We start from the raw sequence: 15889 nt of genomic DNA, 5'->3' as shown, positions 1-15889 counted from the left end.
GTTTATCACTGACTTCAGACACAATACATCTTAATGTAAACTTGTAAAAGAAAAATATCAGAAATAATGATAATACATGAAAGTTTAAGGGTAAGTTGATAATATTATCTGGATTTTTCTGAGTGAGTACAGACAGATGAAGTGCTGTTAGTTAGCCGGGTGTTGTCGAGGTGAGCGGGGCCCGTGCAGTAGTCCTCGGGGGGTTACTGACAGAGACAGAGCACTCTTTGTGCAGCGGCGCCCCTGCCCCGGTGGCCTGAACAGGGCCTGGACCGTCAGGGGACTCGCTTTCCACTAGGTCAGAAGTGTTCTGTCGACAGCTCATTGATCACAGCTCATCTTGTCATTTGATCGTTCCTTGTGAAACGATGTGCAGACACAAACACACGTGCAGACACAGTCAAATACACACATGCATTCACACTTTAAAACATAATCGGATACTCCACAGCAGCCAGTAAAACTATGTGGTCTTCCTCGCCAGTGGAGGAATGTAAAAAAGAGAGTGTCCAGCAGTAGCTCTGCAGACAGGGAGCGAGCTGGAGTGCTGGGCTGTCACTGGTATAGTAAAACACGGGGCCGAGGGCCCGGCAGGCTGGGTTAACGGGCTCACAGGAATCATGAAAAGTGAACAAAAGGCCCGGTCCTGAGCCGGCCGCACAAGACGCTGCCCAGGGTTTCACTGGTCATGTCTTCCTGGCTCTCCTGTTGCTGTTAAACTAAGTGGACTTTTATGGGAGCGCAGTAATACTTGCCTCTGTGAGCCGGCAGCGTAACTATAATAATTAAACAGAGCATAGGGGAGCCTTCTCAACTGTATGAGCCGTATCACTATAAATCTATTTATAATTATAAGGTCATATGCAGAAAGATGTGTCAAACTGGCCTGCATACACTAGCCACATAAGCCAAATCAGTGAACTATAACATGGAAACAGTTCTACTCACAATCGCCTGAACAAACATCTTCCGAGTTAAAACTTGAAGCGGAATAAGGGTGCAAAGATGTGATGTGATATTTCAACCCAAAAAAAATACATATGGCAAAAAAGACTGAGTGAAAATTCACATATATTTTTAATATATGCCACATCCACATCAATAAGTTATTTACTCAGTCCTGTGTCAGCAAGGCCCCTTCCAGGAATTCCTCCATATCAATGTTGTGGAGCAGTGAAGAAATAAAGTATAGCCTGAGTGTAATGAGGGTTCCAGGCTGCACCCCGGTCAGGTGGCTAAGCTGTGCTGTGAAACTCAAATGGCCCATGACTTACCACACAAGAAGGCATTCGAAGACTGATCATCTACTGCATGTGCAACAATATTTGCTTTATGGATGGCTAAAATGAATGAGGACTTTCCATGTTTCGACAGGCATGAGAATCAAGAAAGATGAGTGCAGAGACCACAACTGGGTCATAAGTTGTTACAATTAAATCTTAGTATTTGATTCATTTTACAAGAACTGCCCGGCTGGCTTTGCTCTGTATGACTGATGCCACCAGAGTAGATTAACAAAATAAATAGATAAATAAAAACAATATCTTTATCAATAGGGAGTGTGCATCCCTACAGCTCTGATTTTACAGTGACTTATCAACCGCAGTGTAATACTGCTGTAATTCTTTACTCATCTGTCTGTAAGTTGTAACCTGAATCTCCATTTCCCATCTTTTCCAGACTTACAGACGGATAGCAGGCTACAGTGTGGTTACTGAGACCATTCGATACACACATCTAGTCTGAGCTTTTACCTTAAATAAAATGTGAAGAGAAACAGGAAAGATTGGATTTGCTGTAAACTGTAAACATTCCAGGGATCAATCCAACCATACACTGTGCCTTAGTGGGTCTATATACTGTATATATAATGTTTTACAGCGTTGAACCTGCGGTCTCTCTACCCACAGTGCAAAACAGACACTGCTGACGTGTTCATCCCTCCTATCTGGGGAGGGGTGAAGGTGCCGGGTAAGAGTACTGGGCTTTTGTCCCACCACATGTCTATTGTGGCTAAACCTTTCCCTTGGGGGCAATTAGGACCTTTTAGTTTGTTGTAAGAGGACCTAAGTACGAGTGGGTTGAGCCAGGAAAAACATTTTTGAGCTAAACCAAAAACAGAAGCGCATTGAGCTCCTCTGCACTTCTGGACTTCTGAGCATCTCTCTATTAAGAAATGTGCAGACCTACACTGAACAGACAGGAACTGTGGCAGCTTTACAGGGGCAGAGAGGTGACAGGGTTGAGAGAGCTAGGGAGGGGGAGACTTCAGCTCCACCCAAGGCTGAGCCAAGAGGGCAAACAACTCAAGACCAACAATGTTGTCGGGCAAGGACATGTTTCTTGGGAACTCTAGAGTTAGGGGATATCCATGTTTCACTTGAACTTTCACATGACTGGTTAGAAATCTGGGGAGAGAGAAGTGCCACGGGTAATGGTATGCTGTGAGATCTACCATAGCGTACAGAAAGCAAACACACGCATGTTGTTTGACACAACAGAGAGACAGAGCCAATGAAAAGACATAACTGTAAGCAAGTAAGCGAGAGTAGGGGTATTAACCTACACGTGTGAGAGATAAGCATAAGGAGTAGGTGTGAGTTTAAGACTGAAAGAGTCTGTGTTTGCATAGTGATGGAAATGAATGCACAAGTATGTTTGAAAGATGGCCAGAGATAGGGGCTTGGGGGAGAACGAAAGAAGGAAAGAGCAGAGAAAAAGTCAGGTAAGCCATATCTGAGTGTACAAATTCTCTCCTTATCTCAGTGCCGAGAAGAACGTTTCCCATGGCAGGCCTGAGTGGATCACAGTGAACAGTGATAACACCACTGAGCAAAAACCCATGAGTGATGAGGAGGGGTTAAGAGAACTGAACCCATTTAAGTCACCCAAATAAGGGCTGTAGAAGCCAGTGATGGATGTGCCATAGTTCTGGAGGGAAAGAGCACTGACAATGGAAAGGACGACGGGTGGGGAGTGAACAGGGGTCCTGCAAATGGCAGTCAATGACAACAAATTGGTATAATATACTGTATGACTTAAACCAAATATATAAAAATATGACTGATATTCAAAAGTTACAATCCCATTCAATGACGTGTGCAAGTCACAACACTAGAACACGTGCAAAATATGATTTTGAGTTAGTTTTAGTTCGACATAATTTTTATATCAGTGAATTCAGACAATATTTGGTTTAAAAGACCAGTAATCATAGAGTCAAAATACAGATAAAGCAAAGTACAGCAGAATTTATCATTTGAAGCCTTTTCAAAACATGCCACACTTACTACTCCACACAAAAAAGAAAACACTCGTGGTAGATGGGTTTACTGTATAATCAGCCAAATCTCCCAAGAGAGGATCCTGTGTCCCATATCGTATTACATGAAGCTCACTGTAAGCAAAGCTTAGCATTTTTCCATTACCCACACATTCCCAGAAACCTCCCTAGTGTGTCATTTTACCTGAATGCATGTTTCTATGTATGTATTCGAGAAGGTATCTGTCTGCAACTAAATGCATAATTATGTGCGCACACCTATGTTCTCAGTACAACATTTCACTGGCTGCATCTCTGAATTGTTACAAGTGATGCCAGAATTTAACACAAGGCTCTGGGCATGTTGTGGGTAACACCTTAACAAATGCCCAACAGGTACACTTAACCCCAACCTGCCATGCTTAGCCAAAGAAAGCAAAGTCTGTTCTCAAGTGGTGGCATGTCACAGGTGCCCAGTCAGGCCAAGGTCGGGGGAGAAGAGGCAACATCGTGAATGAAACAGGAATTAACCTTCCAGGCCACTGGTACAATTACCTTTCACTGGGTAAGAAAGACAGTGTTCATAAAGGACTGTCCACACCAAAAAACAACTATACCGATAACTAAAATGATCTTGAGACATTTTAAAATCTTACGTTTTACTATGTTGCAAGTACCTTGACACTTGTCAAATGTAATAATGCTAAATGAATAAGTAATAAGCAGTAAGTGGTAATAAATGGTATGCTCAAGCTAAACCTTTGTGATTTCAGAGGAAAATGTTTTCTTATACCATCAATTGTCTGACTTAAAAGAGAGGTAGTCAGAAGCAATAAACACAAGATTAATAATTTCCTCATGAAGTTTTTTTTTTCTATAAAGATTATGAGTGATGATAAAAACTATTCATCGTTCAGCACCATGAAGGAGAGGAAGCGTTCCCGTATTTTGTTTGGCTTCCAGTGTTTTTATGGGTTATCAAATCACTCTGAACGTGATCTGAACTGTATCGTTTGCCACTATCGTTCCTGCAATGTTAACAACATCCACTAGAAATGAAGCAATAGTAAATATTACAATTACAATTATAGTACTTAGTGTTTTTTACTAATAATTCAAATTAATTGTTATTCTCCCCCCATATTTTAAAAACATTATTTCACAGCACGTAATAAAACTGGTCTTTTAAAAGACTGAAAAACACAAGAAAACTATCAACCATATACATAAAAGTGTTTTTGATGCAACTGGTTTAACTCACTGGACATGCTAAAAAAATGCCAGAATGGTGAAACTCTGCTATCTCCCCAAAGTAAAGCCCTCACACAGACATAAATTTAAAGTGTTTTTGTAAGCTCCTTGTTATATCTGTACTTCTATTTTGGGTGTCACAAACATTGCCTCTCTCAGTCCAACATCATGGGAACGATTTGAAATCTAAACTCTGCTCGCAAAAGAATGCTGCGCATTTGCACAGTGTATGCTGAGTATTTTAGTTTGAGGGAAGAAAAGCTTAAATACTTGACAGAAAAAATGAGTACTGAGAGGAAAATGCAAAAAAGAAAATGTAGGTACTGTTGAATTGACTTGAATTGAATTGAATTCAATTGAATTGGTGCAAGGATTTATATCTATATACTCAGCGCTGTGGATCTAAATCTGAGTTTCCACTCTCAAACGGATGCTCAAAAAGTCGCAAGGTACAGGTGAGGTTTTCACTGTGCAGATGTTTGGTCATCTATAAAATGAAACACATTGCATTATCAAAATCCCATGTGGGGATAAAGTGCATTAAAAACTGACGCATACATGCAAGTATTCTTGAAAAGTGCTTGTGTATCTTAGGTGCTCTGGCTCTACTTGGACTCGGACTTGAGTCTTTTGAAACTATGCTGGGGAGGAGGACACTGAATAAACTGTTATCCATCATGGACAATGATCAGCACCCTCTCCATCACACAGTGGACAGACAGCGGAACACCTTCTCCCACAGGCTGCTACAGATCCGCTGTCGAAGGGACAGATACGGGAAATCTTTCCTGCCACATGCCATCAAACTGCACAATAACAGCTAAAAGGAAAAAAAAAATCTCAGCTCATAACTTACAGTCACTGTGCACTTTATTTCCTATACACACTGCCATTTACTGTATATACTCTTTGTACAACACTTTGTTATTACCACTTGCTACCTTATTTTATTTTATCTTGATATTTTATTTTGTACATTTTGTACAGTCTGTTCTTATAGTTACTTATTCTTATCCTATATATTGTACACCTTCACTGTGTGTAATGCTGCCGCTACACTACGATTTCCCAACTTGAGATAAATAAAGTATATCTATCTATTTATCTAATTGCAGGAAAAAAACTAATAATTCTTCAAAGTGTACTACAACATTGCACAAAATAAATTTACTGATGTGGTCACTATTAAAAAAGCAATCCTTGCAAACACTTTCAGTCTAAAATACATTCACCGGCCACTTTATTAGGGTTGGACCCCTTTTTGCCTTCAGAACTGCCTTAATCCTTTCCGTCATAGATTCAAGCTACTGGAAATATTCCTCAGAGTTTGGTCCATATTGACATGATAGCATCACGCAGTTGCTGCAGATTTGTCAGCTGCACAACCATGATGCAAATTTCCCGTTCCACCACATCCATAAGGTGCTCTATTGGATTGAGATCTGGTGACTCTGGAGTAGTGAACTCACGGTGTGGTTTTCTGCTGCTGAAGCCCATCCCTCTCAAGGTTTGACGTGTTGTACGTTCGTTCAGAGATGCTCTTCTGCAGACCTCGGTTGTTACGAGTGGTTATTTGAGTTACTGTTGCCTTTCTATCAGCTCGAACCATTCTCCTCTGACCCCAGACATCAACAAGGCATTTGCACCCACAGAACTGCTGCTCCCTGGATATTTTCTCTTTTTCGCACCAGCCCGTCTGACACCAACAACCATGTCACGTTCAAAGTCACTTAAATCACCTTTCTTCTCCATTCTGATGCTCGGTATGAACTGCAGCAGATGGTTGTGACCACGTCTACATGCGTAAATGCATCGAGCTGCTGCGATGTCATTGGCTGATTAGAAATTTGTGTTAACGCGCAGTTGGACAGGTGTACCTAATAAAGGGGCCAGTGAGCCTATGCTCATCAAGCACATGCAGACTCTTGCCTCAAAAATAACCCAGGGCGAAGACAGTTTTCATGTGCAGATGTTCATACACTTCTATCAATGGAGGTCAGCAATCCTCCATATTTGCACCCTTAGTCAATTGCTTGAGTGCGATGATGGGTTGTGGATGGAACACCTTCAAACTGATCCTATGTCAAAGAAATACTTCCAGGAGAACAGACACAAAGGTTTTGGATTTCCAAAGGATATATTGTTGCACCATATCAGGAAAGACTACAAAGACATAATTTGGGGTTATTATTAAAGTTATCGTTATAGTTTAGCACAAGGAATATGGCAATAGCAGCATTCAGAAGAAGAGGAGAATCAGAAGAAGAATCAGAAGGAGGAGCAGGTTGTTGTTAATAAAAGGAAAAGTGTAAATGGTTTATCAAGACTGGGCCGCCATTTGGGTTTTGGATAAGATTCTTTCAGTGCATCTACAAACTTGCAGACATGGCAGAAGAAACTATACATAAAAGATGCACGTAGCCGACATGCAGTCACTCTTTGGTTTGTGAACTGTCGTTGAAAGCTTTGATTTTGGTATTTGTCATCTTAGTCATTTCAGAGCGAAACATAACCACATTTGGACATAAGACTGAAGCTACAAACCCAGACTTGTAACTGATAATATCTTATTCTCATGAACAAAGGGAGTGATTCTAACTCTAAACTCTAGAAGTGTTAGGATTTTTTTTTGTTTTTACTGTGCATTTAATGATAAAAGGTATGTTATTTTTTTAATGGCTGCCCATTCAAGCAAGAGAGGTTTTGGACTGAGCCATATAATATGTGGTCTATGGCTTCAAGCACCAGGAAAAATGCAGTCCATGGACAGGTTCAGGGATTCATAAACTCTTCCAAGGTAACTGATTGCTCCTAGAGGTGTGATATGTGTGGGATTTTGTTTTTCTTGTTTCAGGCTGTCGGAACCGAAAAAAACACACACGGGCCACGCTCAACAGTGGAGGCATTAGTGTGAGAGTTACTTTTAATTTGGAGGAGGGAGGCCTGACAGTAAGACCCTATTTTAATATTACAGTACCCATCTTAACCCATATACCCAAAACCCAGCCTAAATACAGAGGCGCCTGCTGTTTAAGCCAGGGCATTAGAAGATGCAACAAATATGAAGACAAGAAAATCTGCTAGAGACAGGCGAATTAAAACATGACCTATGGTCTCTGTTGAGGAACATTTGTGGGAGCTTCCTGTGTGCAGACACCCTTCTGCGAACCATTCATCACTGCTCAGAAAGGTGGACAGTCACCATTACACACACTGATGCCTTACTTTACAATAACACAGTGGTAGCCTTGACTCCACATCTGTCAGGAGGATGTTTAAAAAGAGTCATCATCATTGCTCTTTATTTTGGAGATTTGGGGGATGGGTGCAGGCTGATAGTGAGAGAGCTGTCTGGTTAATATCGAGTTCTTCACCTTAACCAGCTACGTAGGACAGTAGAGCAGGCTCAGGTTTGGTTTGGGTGGGGGGGTAATAACTGGGAGGTAAAGGATAGATAAGAAGTAACATGGGTCTCATGGCCCAGGGATATTAAATCATCGTCAGTAACTCCTAAGAGTTCACGAACATCAGCATTCCCATCGCTCTAAAGCCAGCCTTATCACACCGATCAGTTATCTGGTGCTCTAACAAACATGTCTGCTGCAACCATCAAGCACTCACTCCTCCACACACACTCAAAATGAAACATGCACTAGAATAAAAATTCACCCAGAACTACTCAGTCCAACAGAAAACTAATTATGATCTAATTTAATCACAGCAACTTATTTGAAAATTAAGTATAACATTTAAAAAAGGGAAGAATTAATGGACATAAATGTGCATTTAATACTCACTTTTGTTGCCTACCAAGAAGACAACAGGCTGAGTATCAGATTCCTCATTAGCTTTCTTGACCATGCCGAACCAATCCTCCAAATTCTCAAAGCTCTGGTAGTTTGTGATATCATACACTAGTAGAACGCCCTGTAGTGGGGAAAAAAATGATGTTAATGTTATCGGACCACAAATATTTGTTCTCTGGGAGACGAAGGATGTGCAAACAACATATTTCTTGCCTCATATTCACTCGGATTAATTAGTAATATTTAGTGAGAAAAGAACAGCAGGTGGCACTGCTTCTCTTCTACAACCAGCAAAAGCCTCACATTGATGGAGGAACAGACACTCCCCCAAATAAACGTTGTAGGTTTAGTATTATTATGATTTTTGCAAAACTGTGCGCATTCATGTCGATCCCTTTTCAAATGAAATAAATAAATCCTGGTGTCGTATGCATACTCCAGATTCACTGCAGAACAGGGGTCATGTTTGGTTATCTAGTGTCGGAGCTAATGAATGAAGGCTGTCTGCTTATAGAGGCCGTTTTTCTCCTCCCTCAGTAATCCTTAACAAGGCAGAAACAGTCATGCAACAATACCAGAGCCATGTTTGAGCAAACAGTCGGGGCCGAATGAGTTGTTTATGTGAACACGTAAATGAATCAAAAAGTAAACAGATACAAGAGCTGTATGAAGCAAAAAAAATAACAAACACATAGCTCAGCTATCTACACTCTGTGTTCCAACTTTTACTTTTTCTAAAGGGCTGGAAATGAACGGCAGCCAAAGTAAATGTTTCTGCTTTTACTGCATGATGCAACACGACTCAAAGGGTGTCTGTTGCTTTTTGTTCGAGAGACACGCACTGCTACAACACGCAAGGCCGGTGACGACAGCTTACACCTTTGACAATTACTCTGAGCCTCTCTGAACTGCCATGATTGATTACGGGGCGCACAGTGCCAAACAATAGGTGTTAAAGTTTTATGCAACGGTGGTGACAAAACGGCTGAAGCAAATTGTCTTAATTTGCAATGATTTGGCAAGATATAAAGCAAAGGCATGGTAACATATATTAATAATTACACTACACAGTACTGGCACACAGTTTAGAACAGGCTTTGGAAAAAGTCCAAAGAAAAGTGCTTCTTTCACCAGGTCAATAAGGTTCATGAAAATAAAAAGAGCCTCAAAGAGAGAAAAATATATATATATAAAAATAACAATTCACTGAGCTTCTATTAATAAATAACAAAAACCATATTCATACAGCTGGCATACCATAACAGTTTATGCTGCTCAGGTCCATATATTAGATCATCTGCTGCAGTAAGAGACGTGTTTTACATTTTAAGTAGTCCCTTTCACACCAGATGACAGGCACGTATTATTAGGAACACGGTTAAAAATGCTGCCGCCACTAAAACCACCTCAAACACACTAACCTAATTTACAATGTTTTCAGAAGGCCTAGCTGGCATTTTGATCAATACATTAGGTTTTATAATGGCCAAATTTAGAGCACGTGGACAAATAACTCAGCCTTTTTTTCCGTTCCGCTGAGTACTAAAAACAAAGAATTTGATCAGTTTGACATGCACCGTTCGAGTTCACCGATACAGATCTCATTATTTTTTAACTGCAGCTGGCCTGTGACTCTCAAAGTGAATCTACAACACAGTTTGTCATGATTTGGTCACAGCAAGAGCAAGTCAGAGGCTGCAGAGGATGTATTAATAAGCTTGAACAGAAATGTCAAAGTATGTAATTAGAGAACTGAAAATGAAAACTTTGTACTCTGATCTGTATTTTTTTGCTAAGGAGAATAAAAAAGTAGCAATAAATGACTGTTGATTATGAAGTTGTGTGTATGTGTGTGTCCTTACATGAGCTCCATAAACGTATTTATCCAGCATTTTACCCCCTAATGTTTGGCCTCCAATGTCCCACACCTGCAGAGTCACATTCAGATTACCTGCAATGAAAAGAGACAGATGTGTCTGATATTAGAAAAGTAATAAAAATGAATGTATTATATATATTTTTTACATGTCTGCATACATACATATATACACACACACACACATACATATATATATATATATATATATATATATATATATATATATATATATATATATACCGTATACGTGTGTGTGTGTGTGTGTGTGTGTGTGTGTGTGTGTGTGTGTGTGTGTGTGTGTGTGTGTGTGTGTGTGTGTGTGTAATACACTAAAAGTGCCATATATGTTTTAGATTTTAGAGATACACGTTCCATTGTCTGAAAGGTTTTTGCCTCCCAGATCAGAATAATGAAAAAGATTTTAAATAGTGATAAGGCTGCAATTTGTGGGTTTCCATTCCGGATGTTTTTTGTTTGTGTTCACAGAGCTCAAAATCATGTGGAAATAATGGGTTGGGTGAAACTGGAGCCTATATTTTAGGTGAATGATTTCTACAATAAAAGTCAACAGTGTTGATACATATAATGGAAATAATAAATCAGTGATTAATATTTCATACTAAGGCCTCTTGAATTGGCAGATCACCTATAGCTCACATCCAAGAATATCCAGCCGAAAGATGGAGGGGGGATGAAAAGGTACGCTTACCCTCTAATTTAAACATTCTCAATACATTGGCTGTAAGAAAATTACTTCTTATTAGCCTGGGAAGAGCTGTTTGCATTGTGCCATGTCCTGCCAAGAAGGGAAAGTGAGGAGAATTATGTGCTGTTAAAGAAAATAGCAATAATTAAACGCAAAATAAGAGAAAAAGAAGACTGTTGTCCTTCTGCCTGTGGAAAAAGAGAGAAGGGATGGATTGGGGGAGGGAGAAAAAGACGGGCACGCAAACCAAATCCAAATAAATATTTTCTTCCTTTGGAAAGTGAAAAGGGTGGTTAAAAAAAAAAATCAATAAAAAAAAAAGAGAGAGAGAGGAGGAAGGACCAGACAGCGAGGAGTTTATATTGGTGTGATGAAGGCCCTGCGCTGGGTTGCAGCAGCAATCGGGAGCATAGCGTTCACTCTGGACACGGCTGGACGACTCAACCCCTTCATAAGTCCTTTTTTTGAAGCGAGAAAAGGAAACCCTGAAGTTCACAGTCACTACATCTAGACTATACACTACCAATGTAGAGTTACAATGAGGACGGCAATAAATAACGGCTCCTTAGTATCATAAAGAGTCATCCCCACCCATCCACTGTGTTCAGTCATTGCCTTTATTTGCGTTAGAAAGATGTGTGCTTACTCATCTGAGTTGGCATATTTCTGCTTATACATTGCAAGAAGAACAAACAGCAATTGTACACAAAAAAAAATAGCAAAATATTAAACTGATTTTATCCAATCAAAAAACGTAAACTATGACAGCATGTTGATAATACTGTTGTCCTCTTAAAGTGATGGGATGTTGATGCAGACCATGAGCTACAGTCAGAGTTAGCGTTTGACAGAATTTATCAAGTAAATTTCACTTCAAGTCAATCCCCTCTACTGCCTGTACCACATTGGTTTGGCAGGGACATCTGGAAGAGGTATTGTTATAAAAAGCACACACAGAGGAGGCTGTTGTGTGCCAGTCGGCCTCGCCTCACCTCTGCCTGCGTTGGAAAATGTACATTAAGTTTGACAAGCTGGGCCTTCATGGTGAGAGAGGCCAGCGCTGACTATAAGCTACTCTCCCCCCTGCTGCAGAAGACCCTTACAGCACCACTGAGACCTACACAACCCCTGCAATACTAGCTAGGGTGGGGGTCCCAACCAAGTTTAAGACCACCCAGCTCGCACAGCAAGCCTCCTCTTCATCAGCTCATCAACACCCAATTCCCCAGAAAATGGGCCATTTAACAACTCAGGTGTTGAATCCAGCTTTGTTGCTGCTCCACTGATAAAGACATATGTACTCTATATTTAAACAAAGTTTACACTTCAACGCTGAAAAGATCACAATTATTTCAGGACAGAAAGTTTCTGGAAAGACAGGTCACGCGATTAAATACATTTGTTCAGGTTTGCATTAAGAAGTTGAGTCTAGCCTGTGCTTATGGTTGGCTCTTTTCATTCTGACTTCACCACAACATTTTTGGGGGTTTAGTTCTCCTAAGCCTTATAAGCTGAAACTGACACAAAATCAAAATAGAAACCCTCAGCCAACTCACAAATCAGCATAACTTTTACTTTTAGCACTTAATTTGCCCTTGCTTAATGTTGTTTTATTAGTAATGAAAGAATGGAGCCACTTTGCAGATTTCTGGAGCTTAGGATTTGGCAGAGTTTGAGAAATACCATTTAAAATGCTGAAAATCCCCATTTCACATGGTAGGAAGTTAAAATGGAGTGCCTTTGTCTAAATATAACATAGGATGATCAACATTCATTTTAAAGATTTTAAAATAAAAAAAGGCATCAATGTTTTATATGATGCAGAGCAAAGATCAGCTGATTATATGGATCAGCAATATGTTTATGAAATGTTCACGTATTTACTCAGAACTGTCTCTGCAGAATTATGAGTCAGGCTTGCCCATTGGGGTAAAACCTGACCGTTGGCCTTGTGGACTCCAAAAAAGTCCACTGTTTGCTCTGGAGAGAAGACCTTTCAGACTGAATAAGCCTGAGAAGTGGCAGACACTCTACAATGAGGAGCTACCAGAAAAGACACATTCAGCTTCTGAAGGATAAACTCTGCCTGGAAATGGCAGGACAAGAAAACATGAGAAATTAAAATAAGACAGCGAGCAACAGCGAACAACTGGCCTCTTTGTTAGATTTAAAAATACATTTTCTTTAATATTTTCGTGATGTTAAAAAAATACAAAACCAATAATCTTATAGCTGAGGTACGGACAACTACTAACGGTTAAGCTGGTCAGTCCACATATTATTTCTGCAAATGTATATCCTCAGTGTTTTACTAAAATCACAAGTCTGCAGTTTGTTGATATCCTTGTCCAGCACACGCCTGTGCTGCGTCTCAGAGCAAGCAAATGCTCCCTAAAGACTACAAAGGTGTCTCACCTGGAAGGCTTATTCTCTTCAGAAAGAAATCCAGCCCAATAGTTTGTTTGTACTGCTTCCCAAAAGACTCCTGTGCAAACCTGGTGGCGAGTGATGTCTGAAACAGAGACAAAAGGAGAGATGTGGAAAATGACTGCCAGACACCTCTGCAGCTATCAATGGGACTAAATATGTGCAGTTTAAGAAAAAAAAAAAAAGTGATTTTATTATAGCAGAGATGCATTCATTCTGGGCAAATTCTTTCTCTAGTATAATATCTCAACATTACAACATGACTACGGTTGCAAAACTTCTTCCCGAAAAAAAAAAAAAAACAAGAACATTTTTTTAAATGAATAAATAAATAAAATACTGAAAAGGAGATATTTTGGCAGTGAGCAGAAAGAAAAACTTTGATTCAATTCACGGTGACAAAATACCAGACAAAGCTTTTTATATTATTCTATTTTAAAATATTTCTAATGATACAAGGGTATCATTTAACTTATGACAACATTGCTATCCTATAATTTTCTATAATTTTATGCAGCTATACTTAATTGAAAATGTAACCTTGAGTATCAGCTCCAGGATGTTCAAAAATGGACTAACTAGAATTATCGCTGATGTAATTGTCTGCCTCCTCTGTCCTCTCACAACTCGGCTACAAGAGTGACAGTAAAAATCGACATGAATTACAAAAACAGGTGTCAGAGTGTGTGTCATGTCTCCAGGCTGCAGACCTAATAATTGCCACAAATTATAAAACTTCCATCACTGTCACAGTAGTATTTGAGAAGAAAAAGAAAAAAAGAAGCATGTTTGGGTCCCTCCTGAAATTCGTGGGAATTCATAGTACAGACTTGCCATGCCAACTTTAATTCATTATGATAGATGAGGATGAGAAAAAAAATGAAGTGCCAAATGTCTATTAATTATCTTTAGAGTAGCGTGCTTACGTAAACACAACAGAGAAGTGAAGCACTGGGAATCCCTCAGTGTTCCTGTGTGGCAGTTAATGCAATTTAATGTGATCACTGCTGGTTTAGGGATTTAAAACTTAATTCTATCTTTCTGTCTACAAAGCTTTCAACTGAGCCTGTGTCAATCTGCCTCCATTGATTCTCAAAGGGTTTTGGTTTAGTCAAACTGTGCTTCAAATATGACAGGACCTCCCTCAAATTACTCAGGAGCAAGATGTAATGTTATTTTATGTAAATAAAGCAGACCCATATAATCATGGTTTTCCCATACCGTTTAGATGTAAACAAAAGCTACTTTGTTTTTTTCAACATGCTAATTTTTCATGCCACAGCTTGTATGGAGTCTTATTTTTTTGTCTATCTTGTTTTTCTGACTGCAATATATATAGCTGTCTTGAATAATATTTCCTTGGAGGCACAGAACAAAGTTTATCCACCTAATTCTTTAAAGATACACAAATCTAGAGACTTTCTTTTTTCATCTTAGCCTGCCGAGCATGTCACCGCCTCAAGAGTGACTGAAAAAATACTAAAGGTGACTGATGCAACAAGGAGAAAATCAGCCATTTAAGTAGCCCAAACAATCACTGACAACACAAGAATAACAGGCTTGGACAGCAAAAATGCATTCCACATGCTCACGTTGGCCTCACTGGTCATTTGTCTTGGCATCGCAGTGGCTTGGCTCATCTCCCTCAACATAGTTCTTTTTTCCATCGTACAACTGGAACTAACCAGCAAATGTAATAGCTGCCGTAATCCTGACACTTCAGCAGGGAACACAGGGTCACCAATGATACCAGTGCCGGGAAATGGGAAACAAGAAACTTGAAGAGAGGGGAAAAATATAACAGTGACTATCATCAACGGATCTACCACATATGAGGCAGAATATTTTTTCAGCTCCACATTAAAACTGCCTTATTGTTCTTAAATAATTCAAACAGGTATAAATGTCTGATTGGGAGTTAGAGTAGGATACAGAATCTATTAATGTACAGGGCCGGCTGTTAAAGCTCCTTTTTACCCACTGAGGACCAGAACAGCAAATACTGATGAAAAAAAAACAAAAAACGTATAACCTATAAAACTTATGAGCCTTTTAGTTAAGGTAGAAAAATAGAGCAGTGTGTAAGTTCAGCCCAGCGTCTTAAGAGCCTGGCTGAATGTGCGATTTTAAAAACATCTCACTCAGGTGGAAAAGCCTTACCACATCTCCCTATACTTCTGAACGGCCAGCTGAGCAAAAGCAAAAACACCACTGGAAATGCCGTCCAAGAAAAACTGATCCGATTGCAATTTGCTCAGCAAATTGACATTAATAAGGGGGGAAACGGTATTCAAGATGTCAGTCACTGGTGCCTCGTCAAAATGGAAGGTAGGGCTGCTGTTTTCTGCCCAAAACAGACAAGCAGGTAAGTCATTCAGACAGTGAAGAGCTGACACCTGGCAGCAGTGTGAGAAGGGTTATTAATGTAGCGTATCTACAGGGAACTGAGTTGTGTATGTCCTCTGAAAACACACACCCTCCCCCCTAAAAGAAAATGTCAACTTTTCAGAATGAGAACATTCATTTTTCTCATCGGGTCTCTGGCTTACAGCTGCATT

The 15889-nt window shown here is 39.8% G+C and overlaps 1 protein-coding gene across 2 annotated transcripts in view; it reads right to left on the bottom strand.

Moving 5' to 3' along the window:
• The window catches only part of rab28 (RAB28, member RAS oncogene family), a 34645-nt gene that overhangs the window by 14515 nt on the left and 4241 nt on the right, over positions 1 to 15889 (bottom strand). For both annotated transcript variants that reach the window (XM_061726187.1, XM_061726188.1), the window contains exons 2-4: positions 13320 to 13416; positions 10182 to 10270; positions 8311 to 8440 (exon numbers count right to left, since the gene is read on the bottom strand). In XM_061726187.1, coding sequence (XP_061582171.1) covers positions 8311 to 8440; positions 10182 to 10270; positions 13320 to 13416 — 316 coding nt within the window. The remainder of the gene's footprint in view (positions 1 to 8310; positions 8441 to 10181; positions 10271 to 13319; positions 13417 to 15889) is intronic.

This window comes from Cololabis saira, chromosome 7, assembly GCF_033807715.1.
Source record: "Cololabis saira isolate AMF1-May2022 chromosome 7, fColSai1.1, whole genome shotgun sequence".
Taxonomy (NCBI): domain Eukaryota; kingdom Metazoa; phylum Chordata; class Actinopteri; order Beloniformes; family Belonidae; genus Cololabis; species Cololabis saira.
Note: the sequence above shows the minus strand (reverse complement) of the source record. Positions and strands in the feature narration are given on the sequence as shown.